Here is a 22,391-nt window from a genome sequence, read left to right on the forward strand (position 1 = left end):
TTGGGCTATTATCTAACTCTTGATGATAATAAAACATGAACCATTGACTTAACACCAACCAAATGTTAGTTTACTAGTTGATGTAACTAATTCATAACTATAAAATTAGAATTTTACATTGACTTTTGTTAGCTAACAAGACACTTCTTACCGCCAAAGCCAGGCTGTGTCACTGCGTTAAACGTGGCCTTCCAATCTCGCCCCTAATTCAGAAAAATCACCCATTTACATTACAAATTATAGTGACGTTTGTTCTAAAAACGTGTATTTCAAGCTTTTCCGTTAGAATTATGGTAAAGTATTTCACGGATATTGTAATTTAACACCGCAGGCTTTTCCCAGACTTTCCCAGTTGAAGTACTGAAAAGAACACTGATCGCTTGATACTTGAGACCGAGGATCCTTGCATAGTCCCGTAAAAACCAAAATGTTGTCATAAAATAACAGTAATTTCGACATATTCTTAAAAAAGGTCGAAAACGAACTACAATAAACTGGTTTTAAATACAAAACAAAGAACAAACTAGTTAAATATGCCTTTGATTTACGAAAGGTCGAGGTAGGCCTCATGCGCAAGCTTCTTTTTCCAGAGTCGTAGCTGATCCAGAGCGAGACGAACGAGACAAGACAGATTTTTTTTAGTTTTGCTTAGAGGGAAAAATTACGAATCGGTAAAGTTCGGCAAAGATCGGGAACAAGGCGGGTTTAACGAAAGTTATCCCAACGCCATCATATCTCTAGAGCCATTGGTCAATCTTTATGTACTAATGTGCATTAAAGTTATAATTGACCAACCACACGACATCTTATTGAATATGAATAGAACTACAACCAAATATACATTGTAGCCCCTCCTCTGCTCTGCTCTGACCAATGGTGAACATGTCAGCCAATTTAGTGCCCGCCTTATGTTTCAATTGGTTAAAGGAGAAAACGTAAGCTGCCATTGGTCATGCGTCTTATGAAATGCATTATTCATGTTGTGATCCTGTGTAGCCAATTAACGTTTTACTACACAGATCCATAACCCGCCTCCTGACTGTTCAGCCCCTGCTTCGTTGAGTGTGTCAACCTGTACCAAAGTCTCCAGTCTATATAAACACGCGTTGGCCGTTTTCAAGCTCAGATGCGCTTAGAGCGCGCTGGAGTGTAGATCAGGAAAAGAAAGGGGGACAGCTGGTAGTCATAGCGGATAGGAGTAAAGTGTAAATAAATAGACTCCTAAGGCAGTAAACAACGTGGGTTCTCAGGATATCGCTTTCGGAGACATTCCGGTCACCGTTGGCGGTCTGGCCAGAGTCCTGGTGACAATTTAAAGCTATTCCTTCTTACAAAAGCGGCGTGCCGAGGGAGGACGCGTCTCTTTGAATAGACAGGATGCACGGACCGCCCTCCGGCGACAGCGCATGCCCATTGCGCCTCATCAAGAGAGTGCAATTCGGCATCATCAGCCCAGATGAGCTTGTAGGTTTTGCTTTGGGGTGGGGGGATTCGTTTACTTTCTGAACGTTCTCACATTGATCTTACTTTTACATGACTATACCTAGAATGTATCATTGATGACAATGGATGTGCTACAAAGGAAGTAGCTTACAGCTAGCCTAGCTAACGTTAGCTAGCTAAGCCATGTTGGAGCTTGAGCTAGCTAGCTAGCAACAGCATGTTGTAGGAAGTTCGACAAACTTTCAGCACACACAGTATTTTCCATCTGAGCTAAACCATATATGTCATGAATCAAACTCCCTTTTTATTTTGAAAATACATGTAAACAAATACATTTAGCTACTTTTACTGAACTTGGATATTTTGTTCTGTTCCCAGAAAGTTACATTCACAAACACTAGATGTTCCCTCTTGTTGTAATCTATATGTGGTATATCATAATAAAAGGTAACGTCATTAAAGTCAAAGCTATGCATGTTTTCATTACGTTATGTTTTATTATTAGTTTAGAATAATGGTGTCTTGGCAATAGAATACATTGTTTACATAATCCTGTAGTCAATTTGTTCACCTCAATTGATTTTATCCAATTAGTTGGACCTCAATTGATTTGTCAGAGTATCCATACTGGTTTAGAAATGCAACTTTGATCAAAGTGTACCACTGTTCTTATTGAGGCGTCTGTACGGCTGTCATATCTTGATTCAAACACTGATTTCGCAGGGGTTATTTGTTTTGAAATAGTTTCACGTGACCTTAAAAATTGGTTTGAGAAATACGTAAGCCATTTTCCATTGTAAACTTGTGACTGCTTTACTGTTCTATGTGTATTTACTTAGGCTATTCATTTTTTTGGTACTGGATTTAATGTTGACCATTGTTCTCCCTCTAGAAACGGATGTCTGTCACAGAAGGGGGAATTAAGTACCCCGAGACCACAGAAGGAGGGCGTCCTAAACTCGGTGGGCTGATGGACCCCAGACAAGGGGTCATCGAACGATCCGGAAGGTGTCAAACATGTGCAGGTACAGGAAGTTACCAGGATGTTGTTGTAATTTTGTGGTTAGGTCACCACTACTGTGCTGTAATGTCGTAAAAAAAAACATTTTTTGCTGTTCAGGTAACATGACAGAATGCCCAGGCCACTTCGGCCACATAGAGCTGGCGAAGCCTGTGTTCCACGTGGGTTTCGTCAACAAGATTATGAAGGTCCTCCGGTGTGTCTGCTACTCCTGTTCCAAGCTGCTGGTCGACACGGTCCGTAACCCTCCATTTCTTCCTTCCCCACACTACCGCTACACAACCTATATGTAACATGTACCAATCTGCTCCCGTATTCAATACTTGTGATGCTCACAACATGGCACACTCCAGGCAAAAAAACAATACCCCTACTTCCACGCCGTACGGCATATACTCCTGATATATCTAATTGATTTTTATTTGATGGGTATAAGAATTATGGATCAAGGCATACTAATGATTACATGTTAGTCCTTACATGGAATTACATTACACATATTCCATTGACTTGTTGATGTGATGGGGTGTGTTCAGCAGAACGTACCGCTTTGAAACGTTCAGATATAAATATGCTATGTAGAACGAACATGCATCTCTGACATGTAGAATAAGGAATCATGTCGTCTCTATTTGTGGTATTTCTATCTGCAAAGTTAAAGAATGGCCCTGGTGTCTCCTTCCTTCTAGAATAATCCAAAGATCAAAGACATCCTGCAGAAGTCCAAGGGGCAGCCCAGGAAGCGTCTGACCCACGTGTATGACTTGTGTAAAGGCAAGAACATCTGCGAGGGTGGAGAGGAGATGGATAACAAGTTTGGAGTGGAGCACGACAGTGAGGACATCACTAAGGAAAAGGTACTGTCAGCAGGGATGCTTGTTATTTGTAGGCCATCAATACTTAACGCATATTTTTATTTTCTTTGTGTGCTCTCATCTCATGTAGTAACAGCTTTTATTTCTTCATGGTCCTCTTGTAACACACACTCTCCTTCACTCTCCCAGGGCCATGGTGGCTGCGGGCGCTACCAGCCGCGTATCCGCCGGTCGGGCCTGGAGCTGTACGCCGAGTGGAAGCACGTGAATGAGGACTCGCAGGAGAAGAAGATCCTGCTGAGCCCCGAGCGTGTCTACGAGATCTTCAAACGCATCTCGGACGAGGAGGACGTCATCCTGGGCCTTGATCCCAAGTTCTCCCGGCCCGAGTGGATGATTGTCACGGTACTCCCTGTGCCGCCGCTAGCTGTCCGGCCCGCCGTCGTCATGCAGGGCTCCGCCCGTAACCAGGTGAGGAAGAATTACTAACTGTTGAAGAGTTTTCACCGAAATGTCAAGAATTGAAGGAAACTCGTTTGTTTTACCGTCGTCGTTTAACCGCGTGGTGTCTTTTTTTCCTGTCACCCAGGACGACTTGACACACAAGCTGGCCGACATAGTCAAGATCAACAACCAGCTGCGGCGGAACGAGCAGAGCGGCGCGGCGGCCCACGTCATCGCTGAGGACGTGAAGCTGCTGCAGTTCCACGTGGCCACCATGGTGGACAACGAGCTGCCAGGCCTGCCCAGGGTACGCACAGTAGCAGTGACGCTTGAGGGCACCAGTTGGCACAACATTACTGTACTTCTTACCCATGCCAATGTGGATTGTTACTATAGAGATGTACTTACTGTCTTTGTTTGAATTGAATACTGTCAAAATACATTAGAAGTAAGACTAAAGAATACTATTAAAAGTGCTCCTTTGTTAGACCCATAAGACCACTTATTCAACCCATAATATCTGGGTTTATTTCATTTTCAATGATTGCTGATAGTTGTGAAGGATCGTCAGCTCTGTTCTGAATCTGCTTGTGCTGATATTGAACTTTCTCTTAACTCCCAGGCAATGCAAAAATCGGGCCGCCCGCTCAAATCCTTAAAACAGCGTCTGAAGGGGAAGGAGGGGCGAGTCCGAGGTAACCTGATGGGGAAACGTGTGGACTTCTCTGCCCGAACCGTCATCACCCCCGACCCCAACCTGCAGATCGACCAAGTGGGCGTCCCGCGCTCCATCGCCGCCAACATGACTTTCCCAGAAATCGTCACACCCTTTAACATTGACAGGTACGGCAGAGAGACTAAACCAATTGTTTACTGTTTAAACTGACAGTGTATTGGTTCTAATGTTGACGGTCCTATATGTCACCAGGTTACAGGAGCTGGTGCGCAGAGGCAACAGCCAGTATCCAGGAGCCAAATATATCATCCGAGACAACGGGGACAGAATCGACCTGCGGTTCCACCCCAAACCAAGTGACCTTCACCTCCAGATCGGCTACAAGGTGACCCTCAAAAGACAAGATGGTCGTCATTTATTTGTGGAATGTTTACCGAGTGACTTGGACTTGATGTAATGCAATGTCACTTTTATGAACTCATTTTTGTCCCCATCAGGTGGAAAGACATATGTGCGACGGTGACATCATCATCTTCAACAGACAGCCCACTTTACATAAAATGTCTATGATGGGGCACAGAGTCCGAATCCTTCCCTGGTCCACCTTCCGAATGAACCTCAGGTACATCTATCAAGTCTTGAATTATCCCTTCAAGTCTGTCAGACTGGCCCAGTTTCAGATTACACCCAGATACCTGAGAAGGTGTTTGTTGGCGTTAACACTGACAAGAATGTTGGGTAGAGAGTTGATACAGAACAAATATCATTTCAGGATTGGGACTAGTGTTCATATAGTATCGGATGATTTTTCTCGGCTCAATTCCCCCCCCAAAAAAAAATTAAAAGCAAATGCGAACACATTGCACACATTGACCGTATGACACAAAACGGATCCAGGATGGTGACGTTAACGACTCTGCCCATGTTCCACAGTGTAACCACTCCGTACAATGCTGACTTCGACGGGGATGAGATGAACCTGCATCTCCCTCAGTCCCTGGAGACGAGAGCTGAGATCCAGGAGCTTGCCATGGTGCCTCGTATGATCGTCACCCCCCAGTCCAACAGGCCCGTCATGGGCATCGTGCAGGACACCCTCACCGCCGTGCGCAAGTTCACCAAAAGGGACGTCTTCCTAGAGAGGGTAAGGAGGGGAACGTTTTTAAAGGGATAGATCAGCCCCAAACGCACACGTCTTTCCTCCACTTATTCGCTAATATGATCTGTCCCTCAGGGCGACGTGATGAACCTCCTGATGTTCCTGTCCACTTGGGACGGCAAGGTGCCCCAGCCAGCCATCCTGAAGCCCCGGCCACTCTGGACTGGCAAGCAGATCTTCAGCCTTATCATCCCGGGCCACATCAACGCCATCCGAACACACAGCACCCACCCAGACGAGGAGGACAGTGGGCCCTACAAGCACATCTCTCCTGGGGACACCAAGGTAGGAACACGGAACACTAAACTGGTGAAACACCCTGCGATTCTCAAGTGACAGGGAGGATTTGTATAACCAATGTTGTGGTGATAGTGTGTGCAGGATACAGGCTTTTATTGTGTACGTTCTTTAGTTACATTGTGGTTATAAGTTCCCATCTTAGAATGCTAGCACTTTACTACAAATGTGTAAAAAGGCAGCCATTTTGTGCCAGAACGCTAGCCACACCTAACACAGAACCATGAATGAATCCTAACCCAATGTGCGTAAAATACTATGATCTAATGTCATGTCTGTTTCCCCAGGTGATTGTGGAGAACGGGGAGCTGATCATGGGCATCCTGTGTAAGAAGTCACTGGGTACCTCTGCTGGCTCCCTGGTCCACATCTGTTTCCTGGAGATGGGCCACGACGTCACCCGCCTCTTTTACTCCAACATCCAGACGGTGGTCAACAACTGGCTGCTCATTGAGGGTAAGGACCTGGGCTAAGAGGGCATCAGTGGCTAGAAAGGCAACTCCTTTGAAATCCACTTGAAGTCATAAATGAATCTGTTCTATTTTGGGGTTAGGGGTTAAATTCCTCTAAAAGCAGATATTTTAGTCACTGTTGCCCGTTTTTCTTAATATTCATATTTTCTCTCTGTAGGTGCCTCTATCGGTATTGGTGACTCCATTGCTGATGCAAAGACGTACCTGGACATCCAGAACACCATCAAGAAGGCCAAACAGGATGTAATAGAGGTAAGTGTCTTCTCTCATGGTGACTCTAAAATATACCTTCAAACTTCCAGAACATTCCTTGAAAATAAATAATCTTGTATTCACGGTGGGGACATCCTCTGGAAATTCCTTTTGAGATATAGAATGGAATAAAAGATGTGAGCCCCTCTGTCTCGAACTCCCTTAATTTTCTTCCCGTATTCCTCTCCAGGTCATTGAGAAGGCCCACAACAACGAGTTGGAGCCCACCCCTGGCAACACGCTGAGGCAGACCTTTGAGAACCAGGTGAATCGCATCCTAAACGACGCCCGTGACAAAACGGGTTCCTCCGCCCAGAAGTCCCTGTCTGAATACAACAACTTCAAGTCCATGGTGGTGGCCGGCTCCAAAGGCTCCAAGATTAACATCTCTCAGGTACGACCAAGGATCCCCCCCCAAAAAGATATATATATATATATATATATATAGTAAAATAAATGCACATTTTTCCGTTACAAGTGTTTTAAAATGCTACACTACGGTGTACCCTACTGAACACGGTCTAGGATTGTTTCAGCCGTCGATGGATTTTCAAATGGCACACGGTGTTCCTCTAGGGATGACAGGGGCTTCGATTTACACCCCTTAACCTCCCACACTTTTTCTTTCTCTACCATCTGTCTCTCTCTCTGGCCCTCAGGTTATTGCGGTGGTGGGGCAGCAGAACGTGGAGGGTAAGCGTATCCCCTTCGGCTTCAAGCACCGCACGCTCCCCCACTTCATCAAGGATGACTACGGCCCTGAGAGCAGAGGCTTCGTGGAGAACTCGTACCTGGCCGGCCTCACGCCCACAGAGTTCTTCTTCCACGCCATGGGAGGCAGGGAGGGGCTTATCGACACGGCTGTGAAGACCGCCGAGACTGGTGAGTGAAGGGGGGAAGCAAGAGAGTTTATTTTTATTAAGGAGCCCCATTAGCTGTTGTGAAAGCAGCAGCTACTCTTCCTGGGGTCCACACAACATGAAACATGACATAATACAGAACATTAATTGACAAGAACAGCTGAAGGACTACACACATTTAAAATAAGATCCTGTACTGACAAAACATGCTGAAGGTCAGAGGGGGGGAAGAGGAGGAAGATGTTGTGGACAGCGACTGGTGATTGAAGGGGTAGAGGTTAGGGTCAGGCTACAAGCTGATTAGAAGCACTTGTTAATGAAGGGGTGACTGTTACGACCCCTGCACGATTAGGGAGAGGAGACGCATGACCGCAGTGATAGTTCACTAGGTAGATGGATTTGTCCCAGGTTTAAATACTCTTCTAACCTCAGTCGTTATCTGATGTCCTTCAGGTTACATCCAACGTCGTCTGATCAAGTCCATGGAGTCTGTGATGGTGAAGTACGACGCCACGGTGAGGAACTCCATCAACCAGGTGGTGCAGCTGCGCTACGGAGAGGACGGCCTGGCCGGGGAGGCTGTGGAGTTCCAGAACATGGCCACGCTCAAACCCTCCAACAAGGCCTTCGAGAAGAAGTGAGTGGAGAGAGAGAAAGGGGCGGGGAAGTACAATGATGGCTAGAGCTTTGGTTGTGGATAAGGGTACTAGATTCGTTGGAGCTGTCGGGCCAATTCCCAAAGCTGGTCACTGTCATGCCAACGACCATACGAGTTGGCTATACAGGAAAAACTGATCTGACACCAGGCTTGTGCACTCACTGAGGTCTATGAAAGTGGTTTAATGCCGTATTTCATCTTAGTCATTCGATGATTGATTGTACTCGTTTTTTTATTTTTATTTTAACTAGTACAAGCTTTCCTCTCCTATTGGTTGACAGTGTGACATTGGATATCATAGACTTGACCTCACCACGACCTTAATCACCCCATGCCCTAACGCTAAACCCTCTGTCCAGTCACTACTATATGACGGTCTTAAAAGCAGCAGCTCACTGTCCACGGTCAACTGGCTTAACCGTCTGTGTCTTATCTCATCCTTCCCTAATCCACCCTCGGCCACTAGGTTCAGATATGACTGCACCAACGAGCGGGCTCTGAGGCGCACCCTGCAGGAGGACGTGGTGAAGGACGTGATGACCAACGCCCAGGTGCAGAGTGCCCTGGAGAGGGAGTATGAGAAGATGAAGGAGGACAGGGAGATTCTGAGGGCCATCTTCCCCACTGGGGACAGTAAGGTGAGGACGAGAGAGAGACACACACACACTAGCGCAGGGCGTCTCCAACGGGTAAATTGCAAGCCTTAAAGGCACAGTGCAGCCGTTATTCTTCTCATCAAATAATTATGGTTGATTTCAATCAACGGTCACATTTTTGACTACACTGGGCCTTTAAGCATTGACATGGACAGAACATCTATTTTTAATATTTTTTTCTTGACGTTTCATAGTAATATTGAGACGTGGGGGGAATAAAACAGGAAAAATGAATAAACACAGTTCTGGACACCCTTGCACATGTGTACACATCCTGGCTCATTCGCACACAGGCATATCTGCGCATACACATGGCGTACATCTCCAGGTTCTCCACGCGCACACATGCATAACTCATTCACTTCCATGTACTCCCGGGAACTCTCCTACACTTCACACGTCACCACTGCTAGCATATCCCACTGATTCAGACCAATGCAACAGGGATGTCTAACACTAAAGGCGTTATGTCTCTGCTCCCCACTAGGTGGTGCTGCCGTGCAACCTGGCCAGGATGATCTGGAACGCCCAGAAGATCTTCAGGATCAACCCCCGCACCCCCACAGACCTCAACCCCCTACGGGTCGTACAGGGTAGGTATCTACCACACTCGTACACTTTGCAGCCACCATTGACTCATATTTGAAGAAACCCCCTAAAGATGTGCCATATCGTCTTGGTTGATTACACTTTTTGGCGTAAACCGCATCTCTAGCTACGAAAGACAAGAATTTGCAACACTTTTTTGTTCAGTAACCAAGTAAATCTCGTTGACATTTCTGCAGTCTTGGTACCAAATCAAAATCTCTCGAAGCAATTTTCTCTGGACCACTAGCCAGGCTAAATAACATATACAATGACCCGTATGACCTTCTTAAACGTCTCCCTGCTCTTGTCTGCACGCCGCAGGTGTCCAGGAGCTGAGTAAGAAGTTGGTGATTGTGAACGGCGAGGACCACCTGAGCAGACAGGCCCAGCAGAACGCCACGCTGCTCTTCAACATCCACCTGCGCTCCACGTTGAGCTCCCGACGCATGACGGACGAGTTCAGACTGAGCACCGAGGCCTATGACTGGCTGCTGGGGGAGATTGAGTCCAAGTTCAACCAATCCATCGTGAGTTGAATCTCTTTCGCTTTCACACACACACACACACACACAGTGTGCTGGGGGAGATCGAGTGTCAACACCTAAACTGATTGCTATGAACTAAAGAGATGGGATTAGATGTACATGGACAATGTAGAAAACCAAGCCTAGAGCATGATGTAGGATATTTTTTACAGCATAATTTAGGAAAGTATCCATGCTTGGCTTTTCCGTCATTAAACTAATCTAATTCCGTAATTTTAATCTGAACACTTCTTCTCCATCCTCTAGGCCCATCCGGGCGAGATGGTGGGGGCGTTAGCTGCCCAGTCGCTGGGAGAGCCCGCCACCCAGATGACCCTGAACACCTTCCACTACGCCGGCGTGTCGGCCAAGAACGTCACCCTGGGCGTGCCGCGTCTCAAGGAGTTGATCAACATCTCCAAGCGGCCCAAGACCCCGTCCCTCACCGTGTTCCTGCTGGGCCAGGCGGCCCGCGACGCCGAGAGGGCCAAGGATATCCTCTGTCGCCTGGAACACACTACCCTCAGAAAGGTGAACAGTGGAGAATATGTGGGAGGGGGGGGGCATAGACGGGCTATGTGAAGGTTTCCACAGTTAATAGCGTTATATTCTTGAAGGCAGTTCCTCATCAGTGGTTTGTCAGACCGACATTTATTTCTCAAGCCTCGTTTTACTTTAAGAAATGATTAAATGTTCTTAATAAATGAAGTTATTACAATATCTGCTTTTATAGGTTGCATACTGATTTTTACGATAATTAACCAACCATCCTCCCTCCCTACCAGGTGACGGCCAACACGGCCATCTACTACGACCCTAACCCCCAGAGCACAGTGGTGACGGAGGACCAGGAGTGGGTGAACGTCTACTATGAGATGCCCGACTTCGACGTGACCCGCATCTCCCCCTGGCTGCTCCGCATTGAGCTCGACCGCAAACACATGACTGACCGCAAGCTGACCATGGAGCAGATCGCTGAGAAGATCAATGCAGGTGGGGATGCACACAGACACACGCACACTTCCAATACTTCATTTGGATATATAATGAAGCATTCTGGTAGAAAGGACCCACACGCACCTTATTGCTAAACGCGACCTCTCTCCCTGAAGGTTTCGGAGACGACCTGAACTGTATCTTCAACGACGACAACGCCGAGAAGCTGGTTCTGCGAATCCGCATCATGAACAGCGACGAGAACAAATTCCACGAGGATGAGGAGGTGGTGGACAAGATGGACGACGACGTGTTCCTGAGGTGCATCGAATCCAACATGCTGACGGACATGACGCTGCAGGGCATCGAGCAGATCAGCAAGGTAACGGAGGGGTCACACAAACGCGTACTTTTGTTCCTTTTTTTAAAACTGCGCCGTGGCACCATTTTAACATCTCCGCACCCAATAGTCTTCGATATCTCATACACACTGATTGACCTAAACAACATGGCAGTAACCTACCCAGATCATGAATGACTGTAATACTATTGATCTACAGTACTTCCCCGTCTCCTCTCCCCTAGGTGTACATGCACTTGCCCCAGACGGACAACAAGAAGAAGATCATCATTACGGAGGAGGGAGAGTTCAAGGCCCTGCAGGAGTGGATCCTGGAGACAGACGGCGTAGGACTGATGAGGGTCCTCAGCGAGAAGGACGTGGACCCCGTCAGAACCACCTCCAACGACATCGTGGAGATCTTCACGGTACGGTTAGATACCGTAGTTGGATAGCTGCGCAAGTTATGATAGTAGCCGATCGATTATAATAGTACTGATTAGACGAGGGTCACCGATGGTTACAGATAGCTACGATCGTTACAAGTGGCTGTGATAGTTACACTAGCTAGCTACAGTAGTTTAGGTTACTATTGTAGTTACCGACGGTTACGACTGATTATTTTTTTTCCCCCTATGATTTCTGATTGGTATTGTCTGTCGTAAGGGCACCAGTTTAAATGTCCGTTAATTTTGGCTATGCTTTCAAGTTTATATTCACTAAAGCACTTTTGGGAGTTAAACAAGGAATTCCAACTTGACATTGTTAAACCTATTCATCGCTACTTTACTGCTAAACCTGAAGTACATGAATAACAGCATAGCCAAAACATGTCAGTATTTTTGGGGGGGGGTATCATTACTCATTCCGGTCCCCTCCTTTCTAGGTGCTGGGTATCGAGGCGGTGCGCAAGGCTCTGGAGAGGGAGTTGAACCACGTCATCTCCTTTGACGGTTCCTACGTCAACTACCGCCACTTGTCGTTGCTTTGCGACACCATGACGTGCCGCGGTCACCTGATGGCCATCACGCGTCACGGCATCAACAGACAGGACACGGGACCCCTCATGAAGTGCTCCTTTGAGGAGACTGTGAGTGTTCGGACAGGGGAAAGTGGAGGGAGGGAAGGGGACGATGGGACTTGGTGGTTTTGTGGTCCAGTATTGTGTTAGTCGGTCGTACTTACCGTTTTACGACAGTCGTCAGTTGGCTCTTCCACTAGCTACAGTATCCATAAAGCTACTTCCTTTGAGAACTTCATAGGAGCGTTCTAGTTACCAACCTTGACTAGACCAACACACCTCTGATGACAAAGCGACTTTAAAAAAAAAATCTGTATAAACAAAGGTTAAACAATGAAATGAAAATGATAGTGTAGATCAGTCAGCACCCTGTATACTCCACCACTCACTGTCAACATCCTCCCTGTCCCAGGTGGATGTGCTGATGGAGGCGTCGTCCCACGGGGAGAGTGACCCCATGAAGGGTGTGTCTGAGAACATCATGCTGGGCCAGCTGGCCCCCTGCGGGACGGGCTGCTTCGACCTGCTGCTGGACGCTGAGAAGTGCAAATACGGCATGGAGATCCCAACCAACATCCCTGGCATTAGCGTGGCTGGACGTGAGTGGCCGAGAATATCATGGAGAAATTGTTTTCCGCACAGTGTGACTTTAAACGTAGTTGTTCACGCGATGTGGCTGTTCCCATCACCATATCAACTCCCAATGTTTGAATTCAGACAATGTAAAGTCAGAAATGGTCTGGTGTAGACCAATTTGTCTAAGATTAGGTGTAACTATGTTGGAAAATGCCTACATTCTAAGCAAAATATATACACAAAGTATCCAGACTTTTAGATAATGAGATGTCGGTACTTCTCTATTTCCTCTTGTTAGCCACCGGAATGTTCTTTGGCGCTGCGCCCAGCCCCATGAGTGGCATGTCTCCAGCCATGACCCCCTGGAACACTGGAGCCACCCCCGCCTACGGTGCCTGGTCCCCCAGCATCGGTAAGCCCCAAACTGGGTTGACTTTGACAATATCCTGGTAGTACAGCGTATTCCATACCACCTTCTACTGTACTGTTCCATTAACTCATACTCTGACTCTTTGACCTCCAGGCAGTGGGATGACCCCTGGAGCTGCAGGCTTTTCTCCTAGCGCAGCGTCCGACGCCAGTGGCTTCTCTCCGGGCTACTCCCCGGCCTGGTCCCCTACCCCTGGATCTCCTGGGTCCCCTGGACCAGCCAGCCCCTATATCCCCTCTCCAGGTTAGTCACCATACAAAACACCCAGTTTGGTTTGAAATATCAACTGACACAGGACCTTTTTGGAATTAATGAATGAATTCCTTGTTTACTTTTCCAGGAGGTGCCATGTCTCCCAACTACTCCCCCACCTCCCCGGCCTACGAGCCCCGCTCTCCTGGGGGATACACCCCACAAAGCCCGGGCTACTCCCCAACGTCCCCCTCCTACTCCCCAACCTCCCCCTCTTACTCCCCCACCAGCCCCAACTACAGCCCCACCTCACCCTCCTATTCACCCACCTCCCCCAGCTACTCCCCGACCTCCCCCTCATACTCTCCTACGTCCCCCAGTTACTCCCCTACCTCACCCTCTTACTCCCCCACCTCACCCTCTTACTCCCCCACATCTCCCTCCTACTCCCCTACCTCCCCCAGCTACAGCCCCACGTCTCCAAGCTACAGCCCCACATCGCCTAGCTACTCCCCCCACCTCCCCCTCTTACTCCCCCACCTCCCCCTCATATTCACCCACTTCACCCTCCTACTCTCCTACCTCCCCCTCCTATTCCCCTACCTCCCCTCTTACTCCCCCACCTCTCCAAGCTACAGCCCCTCTTCACCCAACTACACCCCAACATCGCCCAGTTACTCCCCCACCTCCCCCTCCTACTCCCCCACCTCCCCCTCCTACTCCCCCACCTCCCCCAATTACACCCCCACCAGCCCCAACTACTCCCCCACCTCCCCCTCTTATTCTCCCACCTCTCCATCCTACTCTCCCTCTAGCCCGCGCTTCACCCCCCAGTCTCCTAACTACACCCCCAGCTCTCCCTCCTACAGCCCCAGCTCTCCTTCCTACTCGCCCACCTCCCCCAAATACACACCTACGTCCCCCTCTTACTCCCCCCAGCTCTCCAGAGTACACCCCCACCTCCCCCAAATACTCCCCCACCTCGCCCAAGTACTCCCCGACCTCTCCCAAATACTCCCCCACCTCCCCGACTTACTCCCCGACGACCCCCAAGTACAGCCCCACGTCGCCCACCTACTCCCCCACCTCGCCCACCTACACCCCCACCAGCCCCAAGTACTCCCCCACCTCCCCAACCTATTCCCCAACCTCACCCAAATACTCTCCCACCTCCCCCACCTACTCGCCCACTAGCCCCAAAGGGTCCACCTACAGCCCCCTGTCACCAGGCTACAGCAACCCCTCGCCCAGCTTCACCCTCACCAGCCCGGCCATCAGCCCAGATGACAGTGACGAGGAGAACAACTGAGGAAGAGAGGGGGCTGAGGAGCCTCTCCCTGCCCTACTCAAAGCCCCTGGACTGGGGCTGTAATACTGAAGGATAGCCCCTCTACTGGTAGTGCCGGTGGTGTGGCCTGGAGAGTCATGACAAAGAAAAAACCCTGGGGGTCCCACTTGTGAATTTCTTTTATTTTGGGGACCCTCCCTCAGACCACTGTACCCCAGCCTCTTCCATCTCGGGGGAGGGCCCCCTAAAATATTTACTACTATGTATTTGATAGACTTGAACTGTTTAGCACGGGGAAAAGGCTGCCTTTTGAACTACACATTTTGTTTTGGTTTTTAATGTTCACGTGGGTGTTGAAGCAGAGTTAAGAACCTAGGAGAAAGCAGAGGGAGAGCGATGTGGTTACCACATTGACAAAAACGTCCCTCTTTTCACCCCCACCCCCCCTGTTTACCTGCACCCAGTCTTTCTCTCTCTGAACTCTTCAGTGTTGGATGTGTAGTTGTACGGGGGAGCGCGAGTATTGCCAAAAGCCTTTAAAAAGCTACCAGTGGATTGTATTTATCTCCTTAAAAAAGCTTTTAAGCTTCCCAAAAAAAAGAGAAACTAGAGGACTTGAGCTGATTCTTTATTGCATATTTTACTAAAACGTACATAATCTTTAGTAGATTTTTTTTTTCTAAATGTAAAGTTGTTGCCAATTTTGGTTGGGAGAAAAAAGTTGAGCAGATTTTTTTTTATATCAGAAGACAGGCCAGAGTTGAAGGAGATGAGTTGACCGGAATTGGATTGAACAGAATTGAAACACTATTACTAATCTGCAGTTCAGAACAGTGGAATTCAAGTAGTACTGGAATGGGTTCCCTGAATACTGCAGGTGAAAAGGAGTAGTCGTATTCCTTGCAGCACTTAGTACAGGGCTGCAAATTAAGATCGCCTAGGACGGGAGAGGGTCAGGTCATGGATGCTGAGAGAGAGACTGGTGTACAGGGCAAAATATGCTTTCCGTGGAGATGTTATTGCCATTTGTGTAAGCTCTCCACGACGTTCCACATAACCCTTTCTCCCCTCAACCCTCCCCCACCTAAAGTCATGCCTGAAAGATGTCAAAACACCCACCAGCATCCCTGTACCCTTCACCGTTAGATGAGTTGTGTACAACAGCAAAAAGCAGATTTTTTTTTTCTTCAGCAAACCACTTTTTTAAAACACTGGTCAAATTGGGTTTATGGAAGACTTAGTAATAATATCTGACAATTATCATTGTGTTTTAACAGAGAAGGGAGTGTTTATGGGTGGACGAGGGATACTAGTTGGTTGGCGTCGCTGCTTTTGTCATTGTTTTATGCATGAGTAGCAACCTGTTAATACATTTTAATCTTCCCGTTTTAAGTTGAAGATCTCTTATTTGAAATCCCTCCCACCTTAAAATAATACTTGTTTCATAATTCAAATTAGCAAATGTAAATGAGTTCTCTACTTTACTTTGTTTGGACTCGCTCATAAAATGTATTTAAGAGGGAAAAATACTACTATTCGTCTGTGTGAATAAGAATGGAGAAATTCAGATTCAATTGTTCTGTTTTTCTATTTCCTGTTTTTTGTTGCTTCTGGTGACTTTGTAAGAGCTGTTTGCAAAGAGGGTCTGTGTTCAGGTACTTTGGATGAAGGGGCAGTGGACGGAGGGGAGTAAGTTAAGTTTCCCCATTATCTCTTTTCCATTCTGTTTCCCAATGGCTTTGTTCAGTTTCTGCCATTCCGGCTCGAAGTTGGGCCAAGATGGCCCACCGCATTCTCATTTAAAGGGGAAATCAGCAGTTGCTACCTCCATTTTTGGATACATAAATTGATATATACCCATTGATTCTATAAGAATATAACTTATAAATAAATGCTGCGTTAGCTAAGTTCAACAATCGTACCCCATCAGAACCCAAAATATAAAACTTAACATTGTAAACACTCTATAGCCTTAACATGATTAGAACTCATTTTGATATAATGGATGGTCAGTCCTTGCATCCATTTCTGTCTTGGAATTTGAGTGGTTACATTTCTCCAGCCCCATCCCCCAGCTTTTTACCGCAACGGTGGTGGGGAGAACGCTTTGTTTCAACTGCTGATTGCTGCTTTAAGATGTAAAAAGGAAAATGTTGCATGCAGTCCATTTGTGACGCTTCATAGCCTACTGTAAATGTTACTGCTAAGTGGCTATACTACGGTTCAGGCAGAAAATACAAAGTTCAGGTTGACAGACAGGTTCATGTTTAGTGTTTGTCAGTTACGCTCTTGGACACTGGAGGGCGACTTAAGCCCTCGTTTGGGTTAACAAACCTCTCAAAGTTTCAGTTCAGTGATTTTTAACAGAGACCAGACATTTCAGAGCACTTTTGGCCTCTAACCCTCTACCCACTACATTAGTGTGACAGTGAATCCTTGAAGATTATGAAACTCACCAAGCATAGACACACTTTGCATTTACTTCCAGGTGCTCTTACGCTTTACTAGGCCTAGTTTGATAAAGGTGATGAGTGTTTGATTCTCGTGCCTGTTTGACTATGGAACACGGATACTCCATCCAAGCAATACGACAAGTTCCCCCCCGACTTTTGATTGGACTAGCTGGGTCTCCTCCCTGCCCTTGTTCATCCACAAGTGATCCTGATTGTTTTTGAAATCGGTGTTTGTCCTTTTTCTACTAGTGTGCGTACCTGTGATTGGGAATCTCGGGGCGGGGGGAATTCTATCCCTGTAGAATTCCATGATGGGACTGGAACTTGGATGTGTTCTGAATTTGTCACGGTTTTTATCCGGTTCGTGGTCGGGAACGTGTTTGGTACAACTTGCCCTGTCTACCAAATGTGTTTTCAACAGAAGTGATTTTGAATTTACTGGACTGTACCATCTGCAATGAATACAAGTGTTGGTAATACACTGTTGAAATTCATGCAGTTGGTCTCTTCCATCATCGCCTCATGACATGGTGACTTTGTCCACTACCACCATATCCCATTGATATACCTGTGTGGTCCAGTCAATTCAACATACCACGACTCCCATGTGTGCGTCAAAAGAGAGGGTTTTCTTGATTTCTTGAGTTGAAAGACTGGGCAGGGTGTCTTGGGAGTAGGAATGTTTAAATTAAAAATAAGTTTCCACTGTATAGATATCAATCCAATATCTCATTCTCTGTATCTTTTGTTTTTTTTGACTTGAGAAAAAAATAAAAGTTTTACTACAGGTCGTGTCTAATTTGAGTTGCTGTCACCTACCAATAAACTGAATGAATCCCTTCATAATTGGATATATGAAGTATTCCATTCTAATGGGTAAGACAAGGATATGGGTGAGGGTAAACAGATTCTAGATATGAGGCTTTACCTTGACGAACTGATCAATAGTCCCCATATTACTATGCAATAAAACATTTTCCATCCCTGTAAGGGCAATTAGTTGCTATCGCTATACTGATTATCATGACTGCTGCAATAATGTGAATCACATTTGTTAGTAAACAAACTTGCATGACAGGAGACTAGGCTTCATTTCCTTACACATCCCCACTGTGGTTTAGTTACACAGAGCCAGCTGTCAGCATGGCTGCAGATGTTAGGGCCTTGTTCCATTTCAAACATTAGCAACAGAAAGTTCGGTGTCAAGAGATCTGAAAATAATAGATAAGTGAAAGCAACATGGTAGACACCCCATTAAGCCTATGAGAGGGCTTGGTGGGAAAGTTGCAATACTAAAAACGAAGGTTCAAATAACTATCAATTTATTTGAGATCTGTGAACACAAAGTGTAGGTGCTAAGGGAAGAGGTTAGGGGTCAAAATGGAATTGGGCCCGAATACTGATTTAACATAAAACATTGTTTTATTTGCTAGTCACTTGATCTTCTGAATTAGTCACAAAGTAAGCCTATTTAGACATTTGACTTCTCTTTTTCCAATGTGGTTGGTGTATTTGGTAGGCCTGATGAAATACACTGCTTCCCTATAGAAACCAAAAGAGGATGTTCCAGGGATGTTTTGAGGATGCAGACAGACCTCAAAATGTGTTAAGGAATGAATATCAATAGGCTATAACAGTCAGCAAAATTGACCAAACGAGTGAAATTAACGATTTACACACGCCTCCGAATATCCATACTAGAGTACTACAGTAGCGGCTCCTGAATGGCTGAGTAGGTGGGGCCGTTAATGCATCGCATTAACCAGCCCGATAATAGATGATTTCCAATTTGATGAATTCCTCTACTCTGAATAGAATAGGAATGGAGTTATAGGCCTGCTCAGGCTGGTTATAGACAGACGATCACAATCGACCTATACCGTAGTAGATCCTATTGCCTAGCCCATCAATCCTATTTCATAAGGACTGAAGACAGAAACAGATCATTTGGTTCCAATTCAACATACATATTTATTAGTAAAACCAAAGTGCTGTAACGTGTATAAATTCAATGAAATAGCCCAGAACACACACCAAAACTTTTCAAATGTTCAAATCAAAAGGCTATTGCACAGAAAAATGTGAACAGTCGGGTGCATTGCGAATTCAGAACCGCTGGACAGCAACATAATAAACTAAAGCGCTGATTATTGGGAACTAGATCAGAATGACTGCTAAGGCTTGATCCATAAAAAAAAAGCTGCAATATGTAACTTTTTGGACGACCCCATCTAATTCACATAGAAATGTGTGTTATACACTGAACAGAAATATAAATGCAAAATGCAAAGTTTAGGTCCCATGTTTCATGAGCTGAAATAAAATAATATAAAAATGTTCCATGCACACCAAATGTATTTCTCTCCATTTTTGTGCACAAATGTGTTTACATCCCTGTTTGTGAGCATTTCTCCTTTGCCAAGATAATCCATCCACCTGACTGACAGGTGTGACATATCAAGAAGCTGATTAAACAGTATGATCATTACACAGTTGCACCTTGTGCTGGGGGCAACAACAGGCCACTTTAAAATGTGCAGTTTTGTCACACAACACAATGCCACATGTCTAAAGTTTTGAGGGAGCGTGCAATTGGCATGCTGACTGCTGGAATGTCCACAAGAGCTGTTGTCAGAGAATGTAATGTTAATTTCTCTGTAATAAGCCTCTAACGATATCCCTCTAGTGGTGTGGGGGCTGTGCTTTGGCAAAGTGGGTGGGGTTATGTCCTGCCTGTTTGGCCCTGTCCGGGGGTATCTTCGGATGGGGCCACAGTGTCTCCTGACCCCTCCTGTCTCAGCCTCCAGTATTTATGCTGCAGTAGTTTATGTGACGGGGGGCTAGGGTCAGTCTGTTATATCTGGAGTATTTCTCCTGTCTTATCCAGTGTCCTGTCTGAATTTAAGTATGCTCTCTCTAATTCTCTCTCTCTTTCTTTCTTTCTTTCTTTCTTTCTTTCTTTCTTTCTTTCTTTCTTTCTTTCTCTCTCTCTCGGAGGACCTGAGCCCTAGGACCATGCCTCAGGACTACCTGGCATGATGACTCCTTGCTGTCCCCAGTCCACCTGGCCGTGCTGCTGCTCCAGTTTCAACTGTTCTGTCTGTGGCTATGGAACCCTGACCTGTTCACAGAACATGCTACCTGTCCCAGACCTGCTGTTTTCAACTCTCTAGAGACAGCAGGAGCGGTAGAGATACTCTCAATGATCGGCTATGAAAGCCAACTGACATTTACTCCTGTGGTGCTGACCTGTTGCACCCTCGACTACTACTGTGATTATTATTATTTGACCATGCTGGTCATTAATGAACATTTGAACATCTTGGCCATGTTCTGTTATAATCTCCACCCGGCACAGCCAGAAGAGGACTGGCCACCCCTCATAGCCTGGTTCCTCTCTAGGTTTCTTCCTAGGGAGTTTTTCCTAACCACCGTGCTTCTACACCTGCATTGCTTGCTGTTTGGAGTTTTAGGCTGGGTTTCTGTACAGCACTTTGAGATATCAGCTGATGTAAGAAGGGCTATATAAATCAATTTGATTTGATTTGATTTAACGCCATTTTAGAGAATTTGGCAATACGTCCAACCGGCCTCACAACCGCAGATCATGTGTAATCACGCCAGCCCAGGACCTCCACATCCGGCTTCTTCACATGCGGGATTGTCTGAGATGGGGTGCCCCTGCCCAGTCATGTGAAATCCATAGATTAGGGCCTAATGAATTTATTTAAATTGACTGATTTCTTTATATGAACTGTAACTCAGTAAAATCTTTGAAATTGTTGCATGTTGCGTTTATATTTTTGTTCAGTATAGATCTGTCATTCTCATTGAAAGTAAATCTAAGAAGCAGTAGATCTGTTCTATATGTGCTATTTCTATGCTTCCCGTTATTAAGATTCACCAGCTTCAAACAGCTGAAAATAAAATATTTTTGGTTACGGGAAAGATATTTCACAGCGGTTTAGATGGCACACTATACTTGCTTTTTTTTATCACATAAACTGAAATTAGGCGAACTATTAGAATTTGAGCAACCAGGAAATGGCGGAGTGATTTCACCATAGTGCATCTTTAAATAATTAAATAGTTAGCCTACAAAACTAAAACAATCCATATGTTCAAATCAAAAGGCCTGATATGTCATATGACATAAATAACGCAGCCACGTCCGAGTCCCCAAACGTAACATATACTAATTTGAGTGCCCCGGATTGATGTTTACTATGTTATGTCTAGTCTATGAGACCAGGCTGGAGACCCCAGTGCGGACACATTCTGAAATCAAAAGATGGTTTAGTATTTGGTTTAAAATCTCAGGGGAAGGTCAGGAGAACAATAAAGACTTTTCTGTGAGAATACAGCAATCCGCTTTGGGTAAAATATAAATAAAGGCTTTTGTTTTCATAGATGTTGCCTACGATGCAATAGGCTTACTCGTCATCATTTTAAGGATAACAAAAACTACTTAGAATACATTTGAACGCCGCAGAAGCTTCGGATATCTTCCCAGTTAAGTAGCCTAGTTTTGTTGTTTGGCTACTTGAAAAGAGCTAGGGCCTATCACTCGCAGCTCACCTCTTCCAATGCATTGTGGAAAAGTGTGCATCATATTCTAGTAGATGAAGAGCCGAAATGAGTAGGCCTATAACATCCTGGCATTTAAACCATACTCGATTTTTGAAACGTTGCATACTATTAACATTATATTTTCGTATACTGATAATGCATAATGCGTGATTGCGTTGTTTCCCGCTATTCGTTGATTTCGGTAGCGCATCCCCATATCTAATTCATCAGCTGTTGTCGAAGCCGAAAATAGTATGACATCCAGGAATTTAATACTTGACTTTCAAAATGTCACGTACTATTAAACTTAATTTTTTCGCATACTCAAACGGCCAACAATTTAGGACGCAAGTATGGGTATTCTGATAAGGCCATTAAAGACGAGACACCATTGTCCAGACTGACTACAAGCAAACATAATATGGGAAAGAAGGTTTAAATGATGGGGTTTGCTGGACACTGCTCCTGTAAATCAGTTCCCCAAATAAAAAATAGAAACATGAGTTTCAAGAATTATTTGCATTGGTCCAGCCTACCCTCTTAGGGAATCCCCTGGTTGGTTTGGTTATGTTGCTATGATTCGGTTGCCCTGCTGTGTTTTTGCTGGTGCCCTGCCGTGTTTTTGCTGGTGCCTTCACTGTGTTTTTGCTGGTGCCTTCGCTGTGTTTTTGCTGGTGACCTGCTGTGTTTTTGCTGGTGCCTTCACTGTGTTTTTGCTGG

General features: G+C 45.8%; 1 protein-coding gene across 1 annotated transcript; it reads left to right on the plus strand.

The window, feature by feature from the left end:
* The first annotated feature begins 1,113 nt into the window (after positions 1 to 1,113).
* On the plus strand, positions 1,114 to 17,889 carry LOC106577550 (DNA-directed RNA polymerase II subunit RPB1). Its single transcript, XM_014155668.2, is given in 31 exon segments — positions 1,114 to 1,464; positions 2,336 to 2,468; positions 2,564 to 2,700; positions 3,154 to 3,321; positions 3,469 to 3,750; positions 3,869 to 4,030; positions 4,346 to 4,566; positions 4,652 to 4,784; positions 4,897 to 5,021; positions 5,333 to 5,543; positions 5,634 to 5,843; positions 6,143 to 6,311; positions 6,486 to 6,580; positions 6,771 to 6,974; positions 7,240 to 7,462; positions 7,894 to 8,077; positions 8,565 to 8,736; positions 9,242 to 9,347; positions 9,664 to 9,869; positions 10,134 to 10,397; positions 10,652 to 10,859; positions 10,979 to 11,184; positions 11,388 to 11,570; positions 12,029 to 12,232; positions 12,576 to 12,762; positions 13,038 to 13,151; positions 13,263 to 13,412; positions 13,510 to 13,874; positions 13,876 to 13,963; positions 13,966 to 14,294; positions 14,296 to 17,889. Coding segments are annotated over 31 exon segments (5,901 nt in total). The 5' UTR covers positions 1,114 to 1,377; the 3' UTR covers positions 14,671 to 17,889.
* Positions 17,890 to 22,391: the final 4,502 nt, after the last annotated feature.

This window comes from Salmo salar, chromosome ssa18 (genome assembly GCF_905237065.1).
Source record: "Salmo salar chromosome ssa18, Ssal_v3.1, whole genome shotgun sequence".
In the NCBI taxonomy this organism is placed as follows: domain Eukaryota; kingdom Metazoa; phylum Chordata; class Actinopteri; order Salmoniformes; family Salmonidae; genus Salmo; species Salmo salar.